Below are 8507 nucleotides of genomic sequence, written 5' to 3'. Positions count from 1 at the left end.
ACAAGCAGGTGCAAGATATTTGTAAATATGAAGTGTTCCTGCAGAACTTGTCATAACAACTACTTGAATTGCCTTCAATAGGTGTTTTTCCCTTGAGAGATTTGACAGGCTAAAGAGAATTTTCTTAATCTCTGCCAACATGTAGGTCAGATTGAATCAGGTTAACAAAAGTACCTAACTACCCATATTTTTTTTAATGAAGGAAGAAAGGAAGAGATGCAAGTAATGTGCTAGCATTGAGTTCTAGTTTATTTCTGTCCTGCCTCTAGTAAGAGTGATGGCATAAAACAGAAGCCAGTGACTCACATAACCCATTTCATCCCTCAGTTCTCTGGTTATAAAAATGTAAGCTTAACTCTAGCAAAGTTCAAAGCACTTACTACAATTACATCTTGGAAGTCTTGGGCTGTACATAAATTGTTCCTTTACTAGGCCTTTTATGCTCTTGTTAGCTGAATTTGCCAGGAAGAAAATATAAACCTGATGCTCAATACTGAGGGTAATTTCTCTTGGCAGCTTGTGCTTGTGCTGTAAATAAGGCTATGGGTTATTTGCCTCAGAAGCAGAATTTCAGATGAGAGCTTAGTTTGTGTGGTGCTGGTTTGGTTTCTTAAAAAGACACTCAGCTCCCTGGATTCTGAATTTGCAGAGTAGCTAATGTGCTGCAAAAACATTCCCTGTGGCTTGTGAACTGTTGAGGATGATAAAGGAAGGAAGAAGAGAGTTCTGTAGGCCTTCCTTTGTGCATTGTTTCATTTGAACATAACTGCAATACAAGGCATTCACAGTCTGGAGAGATGTGTACTGTAAGCTTCTGTCTCGGACAGTGCTGCTGTGGGAGAACTACACAGGTGCAACAAGGGCCTTGGAAGTGAAACTTCCTGTTGGAAAAAGCTCTGGAAATGAAGCCTGTGCTACGTAGTTTGCTCTCAGGGCTGTGAAATCAGTTGTGCATGTCTGACTCTGTTGTGGATTTTTTAGAGAGTCTCTTTGCAGATCCTGAGTTTGAAGCCATGGCCTTAGACATCATTCTGCTTTCTGCTGGTTTGGCTTTTTGGAGAGCCAGAGAAGGAAGTTCAAGCTCTGAAGTGCTCAGAGTTGTAGGGAAAAGCATCTTCATGAACCAAGTGGCAGTGGGATCCTTCCTCAGGTGTAAAGGGCATGAGAAGATTTTGGAGGCCGTGTCAAATAAGTGGTAGCTTAAACTTTCTATTTTGTGCTGTTTGCAATAATGGAGCAAGGCTACTATGATTTAATTTTGAGTCCTAGAGCAGGACAATAATGCATTGAGCAGAAAACGGATCTTGATGATTTAATACCACCAGTTGATGAGATGAGTAATATTTGAAGGTTTTAAAATGTGATAGAAAAGACTCAGAGCTTCATTTAATTTTCTGACTGGTGTCAAAATGCATTATTCTTCAATGTTTGGCTGCAAGTTTTGACATGTAAATGGTGTCTTGAGTGGGACCACAAAGTCCTTATAATTAATGAATTATACACTGCCACTTTCATGCCAGTAGTGCCTATGTGATACAGTTCTTGTTCAGAAAAAAATAACATTATTTTAATGGTTTGTGTAAAGAGAGGTGTTGCAGATTCAATTTCAGGAAAAATTGCTGCAAGAATCTGGACTGCAATTTTGAAAATATGCTAAAAGGCAAAACAGCTCAATTCTTGAGGCTATAACAAAGAACAGGAGGGCAGTAGTAATAAATGTAAATATTCTAAACAGAGCTCTAGGACATGTTCTGACAAGATCAAGATGCCTTAGTGGGTGTGTGAAATGTTCTCATTTTAGCCTCCTTTCAGTTGTTTTACACTGAAAAGGGCACAGTTTCAACCAGAAGAATTTCCATCAGAATTATACAGGAGGCTTTGTATAAGCCTCATCTGTTTCTTGGTAAGAAACTCTTAATGGAAACTCTGAAACAGAGTATTGAGAATATTTATGGCTCCATTTGGGAGTGGATAGATCACTCTTGGGCATCAGCCTCTTGACCCGCCAACAGGTGCAGTGTAGAGCTAAGGCCAGTAAAGTTTGCTGTGCCATGGATGGTAAAAGCTTTGTTATACCACACAACTGCTGACACTTCGCAGAAAATGGGTGCTGGGGAGTTCAGAGGTCAGCAATCCAGTTAACTGGTACAGTTGTGTGAGCACTAGATGGGGCTGTTACTCCACTTAGTTTCTCTTTCTGGAAATTCGTGGCTGCACCCCTGTGACAGGAAATAAAGGTGTTGCAATGTGGGCTGTCTAGGTTTTGCTGCAGGCTCTAGGGGGGCTGAAATAGGGTAGATGATGAGTAATAACCCAATAATTAAATAAAGGAAAAAAATAGCAAAGTAAAAGTATAAATATATTGCTGTATAGTTTTTTTCTAGAAATAAGCACTGCTGCCTCTCCCTAACTTTCCTCTCATAATCATCACATAACTGTGAAGAAAATCTTGAAGAAGTGAAGACCTACCCATGGGAAAGTCAAGTGTAGAGTTTGAAGTTTGTTCTTATTTAGAAATACTTGGTGCCTTTTAAAAAACCCCAAAGTTAAATTACCTACATATTTTTACTTCAGCGGATAAATGTTTTGTCTGAATTTAGATCAACCACACTCAAAGAAATACACAGCCTAAAAATTGGTAAACTTTCAGGGATTATTTAGATGTGATTTAAATCATTAAATTCCTCTTCAGAGGAGGTGGAGGTGTTCTCACTTGCTTCATGGAGCTTACTTTCTAGTTAAAAGAGACTGATTTTAGTAAAAGGAAAAATCCTTACAACTTACTACTGATTTCTCTCTCTGATAAATTACTCATTTATGTATAACCACAAATCATGAAGTGCTGCTCTTAATCCACATCCTGACTAAAAAAGTAATTTTTTTGTCATTTTCTAATATTGCACAGCAAGAATGTATGGAGAGAAGTGTTTTATAACATGGTTAATTTGGTTTCTTCAGTGCCACCACACTGCAGTCTGTAATGGTAAAACATTTTTATTTCGTGCCACCTTCAGAGGGTTTGAGAGGAACAATCTGGGAAAAACAGTTCAAAGAAATGGTTAAAAATCTAATGGAAGGAGATGCAACAACTATAGATGATACATCTAGATAATAAAACTATATAATTGAACACCTAGATGATAATACTAAATAAAAACAACTCAATCTATCTGCAAACCTAGAATTTAACCTGTGTTTCATTTGGGAAAATAAGCAATTCCTCAGTTTTCTTTGAAAGCCATGGGCTACCAATGCCACTGTGTTGGTCCTCTACAGCACCCCTACTCCCCATCCTCCCAGTTTGTTCAGGTTTCTAAGAATTCCAGTTATACTGACCATGGAGTGAGTATGATCTTCCAGGGAAAAGGTCAGAGGGTGTGTCAATTGTATGTGCAAACACTACAGGGATTACTAATGGGCATCATGCTAATACACACACTGCTGCCTTTTACCCTCAACAATATGAAGCTATATGTGTAATCTCATTAAAATGCTTCCACAGATGTTCACAAATAAGTAGTTCTTAGCAAGAGGAAAGCCCATTTCCCACAGTGCCTGTGAATCCTCCACAGCTGGGAGGAAAAGGGACCTAAGTGATTTTCCAAGGGATGTCATTCTGCCAGCGTAACCAAGTTCAATTTATTCCTTTTTTTGCCCTTCACCTCTAGATTCCAGTAGCACCTCTTGCCATTTCTTCTCCATCTGCTCTTTGCACATCAGGAAGGCATCTTCCAAGTGCTGCATGGCATTGTAGGGGCCTGGGTTGGTCTGGATGGCCACGTAGTTGTAGGCCATCCAGGCTGCACGCACTGCAAACACAACAGCAATTATTATTTTCTGGCCAGGAAAAAGCAATGGCTCATTCAATACATAAATTCAATAAATAAAATGAATTATTACCAGTTCAGATCTCATAGAAAGCTGGAAAATAAAATGGAAACTGCCTACAGTAATACTAGATTAGATAGACTGTTCAGTATTACTTCTTTATAAATGTCTCAAAATAGTTTATAATGAAAGTGCACTGATGTAAATTATTAAACAAGGATGGGCCCTTCACCTAAAAATGACAACAAAACAGGTAATCAAATGGAAAGGGTCAAGAGAGTGTTTTAAAATATATGACTATTATATAAGGAATTCTCCCTCCAGACCAGTTACAGCTTGTGTTAGCTGAGGAAGAATAAGATCAAGGAGATTGCAACAGAGATTAAATATTTTAAGGACAGCTTAAGTAATGAAATTGATCTTGAAATAATCAGTACCTTAATTAATTGAATTTTTCTTAAAAATAATGAGTATCTGATAAAGCTGAGCAAATAGTTTTGCACTTATGTACTAATGTACACTTACATACTTTCCCTTTTATTTTACCAAGACTTCACTATAGTACAGTGACCTGAGAGGTGATATGTATCCATTTTTCAGAATAAAGTCTCATTTTATATGCTATATTTTAATAATTGTACATTAAACACCTTAGTAATATTTCTGGTTTTAACCAACACTCTGAACTAAGCATGCATCACCTATTGATTTTTAAATCTGAGCCATCTGAACTACATGCTTTTTCACAATTAAGAACACAAAGGCATTAATTGATGGTGATTGTTTTAATTACATTTCTATCATACCTAAGTTTACAGAATAAATATAAAAATAAATCTTCAGTGTCTTTAGGACAAAAATTTGTATAATTCCTAATAAAGACCCATACCTGTTAGTTTTTCCATTTCGTCCAGAAGTTCTTCCATATCCGTGTTAAAGTTCTCCACCATCTTTTCCCCATTATAATAGTTTTCTTCCTGAGATTCTGATTCAGCCATCTATAAGGAAACCAGGAATTTCCTACTTTATTTTACTCTAAAGTGAATTGATTTTCATAGTTGAGACAAAGTAACTTTGCAATAAAAAAATAAAAGCATATACTTTTAGATTTACATGTGAATTCAGGAATGCTGCATATTATTTGTGACTCATTTTGAAATTAGTAGAAAGAATTAGCTAAAATATGCTGTGCTTGTGCAAAATAAAGATTTTTAGTATCAGTAACAAAAGATCATTGTGTCAAACCCTTCACTAGCAAACTTCATTACCCTGTTACAGTTGTCTTCCAGCTTCACTCCCAAATACTCTGACCCAGGGCAACTCCTTATTTTCAGAGTTAGTTGTAAAATCTCCATGTGTAACCAGTATTTATTTCACAATTATAGGCTCCAGCCAGGTTAAGTACAAACACTGAATCCTGTCACCATAGAGGCAGATTAGTGATTATGATTCCCTAACCTCTGCTTAGTTGTAGGGAATGAAATTCTAGGATTTCCTAGATGCTTAAAATTCTAGGATTTGCTAAAATGCTTGGGGCAAAAAGAGAGTTTTAGAACCTTTAGTGTTCACCGAAAACGTGACACAAAATATTGCCTTTAATTTCCTTTTCTGAAAACCATCAATGGATGGGACAGAGCTGTGAAGAAAGAGACGGGAGAGCTTCAGTGTAGTGGTTTATACATCACACTTCACAGTGTGATTTAGTTTTTACAAATCACAGATTTTATCCTATGATTTCTCAGACTCGGTGGGTATCTGTTCCCCGGGTTTTACTGCCGGTATGTGCGGAAGGAGCGCGACGCGTGGTTTGCAATGGCGTTTTAAAGCGGTGCCAAACCTCAGACGCTGGGTGTTCCACGCGTCTCCTCACACATCGAGGTAAAACGGAGGCTAACCGGGCAGCTGCCTTGCCCCGGAGCCCTTGGCGAGCCCGAGCCGCGGTGCCGTCCCACACCACGGGCGCCCTTCGGCCGCCGCCGGGGCCGCGTCCCCCGCGGCACCGGGGCCGCCGCCCGCCCTCAGGATCAGAGCGGGCGGTAACGGCACACCAATGCCGCCCGCCGGCCGTGCCCGCCCCGCCCGCCCGGCCCGCGAGCTCGGTTGATTCCGTGTTTCGCTAACGCCAACGCTTGGGAGAGCTCGGCGGCCGGGGGATCGGCGCGCTTGGCGCTCTGCGGCGCCGGGCTGTGGCTGTGCCCTGGCACCGTGTCCCCGCTCCGTGTCCCCGCTCCGTGTCCCCGCTCCGTGTCCCCGCTCCGTGTCCCGGCTCCGTGTCCCGGCTCCGTGTCCCCGCTCCGTGTCCCCGCTCCGTGTCCCCGCTCCGTGTCCCGCCTGCCCCTCGCTTCCAGCGCCGCCGCGGCCGGCTCTGTGCGGCATCACAGACCGAATCACAGAACTCACAAAATCACTGGGTTGGAAGGGACCTTCAAGATCACAGAGTCCAACCCATGCCCTAACACCTCGAATAAACCATGACACCGAGTGCCACATCCAGTCTTTTTTTTAAACACATCCAGGGATGGTGACTCCCCGGGTAGACCATTCCAGTACTTTATCACTCTTCCCGCAAAAAACTTTTTCCTAGTACCCAACCTAGGTCTATTTCCCTTGATGTCCTCTCGTTCTGTCAGTTCTGCCTGGAGAAAGAGACCAACCCCACTGACCACAGCCACCTTTCAGGAGCTGTACAGCATGATAAGGTCACCTCTGAGTCTCCTTTTCTCCAGGCCGAGCACCCCCAGCTCCCTCAGCCGTTCCTCAAAGGAATTGTGTTCCCAGCCCCTCACCAGCCTCGTTGCCTCCTCTGGACGTGCTCAAGCATCTCAGCATCCTTCCCAAACTGGGGGCCCAGAACTGGGCACAGCACTCCAGGTGTGCCCTCACCAGTGCTGAGCAGAGGGGAAGAATGACCTCCCTGCTCCTGCTGGCCTCACAATTCCTGACACAGGCCAGGATGCTGCTGGCTTCTTGGCCACCAAGGCACACTGCTGGCTCATGTTCAGCCGGCTGTCGACCAGCACCCCCAGGTCCCTTCCTGCCTGGGCACTGTCCAGCCACGCCGTCCCCAGCCTAGAACGCTGCAAGGGGTTATTGTGGCCAAAATGCAGGACTCGGCACTTGGGCTTATTAACCTTCATTCTTATTGGGCTCTGCCCGTCCATCCAACCGAGCCGTGTGTGTGCTTTCGATGGTTTTTACATGTGCTACAGCTTTCCTACAGACAGAGGATGGTTATGTCAATAAAACTGCCAGTCTGCTGCCTTTCAGTGTGCTTAACCACACAGAGAAGCACAGAGGCTGCTACACCCCACGGGGCCGGGCGTGCTGGGCAGCGCGGCATCCCTCCGCCCCCTGCCCGGCGCGGTGCCATGCCCGGCGCCCGGAGCAGGGGAGGTCCCGCCCTCCGTGCCCTCGGTCCCACCTTTCGTGCCCTTGGTTCCACCTTTCGTGCCCTCGGTTCCACCTTTCGTGCCCTCGGTCCCGCCCTCCGTGCCCCGGGCCCCGCGGCAGCACGGACCGCCCTGCTCCGCCAGCCCTGCCCCGCGGCAGCCCCGGGCACGGCGAGCCGCGGGGGATGCGGTCGTGGCCTGGGGTGGTTTCAGGCACTTTCCTGGCAGTAACGCAGAAGGCACATCTTAACCCCGGAGTTTAAAGCTGCGTGGTGCTTCTGCTGCTTTTCTCAGGGAGTCTCTGCGGTGCTTCTGCTGCTTTTCTCAGGGAGTCTCTCCTGCCTGCGGGATGGGAGGGAGACGTCAGAGCAGGGCCGGCAATGACAGCGCAATGAGCAGCAGGTTCACAGCTAAAGGGATAAGTTTATATTGGATGTAAGGATAAAATACTTGCCAGTGAGGGTGATGAGAAGTTGGAACAGGTTGAGAAAGTTGTGGATGCCCGTCCCTGAAAGTGTTCAGGGTCAGGCTGTATGGACTAGTGGAAAGTGTCTCTGCCCACGGCAGGGGTGTTGGAATTGCATGGTCTATGAAGGTCCCTTCTGAACTGCTCTGTGATTCTATGATCTCTGCATCATTAATACAAAAAAAGCTGGAGAAGGTGTTCAAAGGACTTGGCAAAATCAGGTTAAAATTTTTCTGGAGAAAGTGCAACAAGACTCAAGGTTTGTCAAGCATAATAGATAGGACTTACCTGGTTTATAGCAGAGTGAGAATCAAATCTCATTTCTGAATTGTCCATACTCCAAGTCATGTCCATTTCAGATCAATACCCATACTGTGAATGGTTTGGGCTGTCTCTTGTTACCCTTTTTCTTTCACACAAACACAAACTTAGTCCTGTTTTTAAATTATTTGGTAAATTAGTGTTCTCATTATGCAGCAGACTTGCTCATCTCTTTCAATCACCACTCATTTCACTGTCAACTGAGTAGCTGGTTTGAAGATGAGACTCTATCTTCAAAATAAAATTAAGTATTTATTCACCTAAATTGCATGAATGCAACCTTATTACAGAGCATTTTGTTGCTAAGTTTTGCAGGGGTTCAAAAGCAGCTGAGTAAAATCCCTGACTAGAAAAAGTGCTAGCAAATTACTGGACCTTCAGCTGGCTGATGAAGGGCGATGCCTAATCATTAGGTAATTTCAGTTTTCTACTTTGTTTCTTTCCATATGGTGCTACCCTTGGAAATTTCAAATAACAAATACTGCAGGGCTGAACTGGAAATC

The 8507-nt window shown here is 43.7% G+C and overlaps 1 protein-coding gene across 5 annotated transcripts in view; it reads right to left on the bottom strand.

Moving 5' to 3' along the window:
- Window positions 1-2981: 2981 nt before the first annotated feature.
- The window catches only part of SYCE3 (synaptonemal complex central element protein 3), a 34204-nt gene continuing 28678 nt past the window's right edge, over window positions 2982-8507 (bottom strand). The window contains exons 2-5 of one of the 5 annotated variants that reach the window (XM_077783191.1): window positions 7441-7559; window positions 4718-4828; window positions 3663-3809; window positions 2982-3033 (exon numbers count right to left, since the gene is read on the bottom strand). In XM_077783191.1, the coding sequence (XP_077639317.1) occupies window positions 3011-3033; window positions 3663-3809; window positions 4718-4828; window positions 7441-7462 (303 nt within the window). In that variant the 5' untranslated portion in view covers window positions 7463-7559 and the 3' untranslated portion in view covers window positions 2982-3010. Of the gene's footprint in view, window positions 3810-4717; window positions 4829-5665; window positions 5846-6614; window positions 6791-7249; window positions 7334-7440; window positions 7560-8507 lie in introns of those variants that run through there. The other 4 variants (XM_021539198.2, XM_021539199.3, XM_021539197.2 and 1 more) reach the window with 4 other exon arrangements.

This window comes from Lonchura striata, chromosome 5 (genome assembly GCF_046129695.1).
Source record: "Lonchura striata isolate bLonStr1 chromosome 5, bLonStr1.mat, whole genome shotgun sequence".
NCBI classification, from domain to species: Eukaryota; Metazoa; Chordata; class Aves; order Passeriformes; family Estrildidae; genus Lonchura; species Lonchura striata.
The sequence above is the reverse complement of the archived record's forward strand: the minus strand, read 5'-3'. Positions and strand labels throughout refer to the sequence as shown.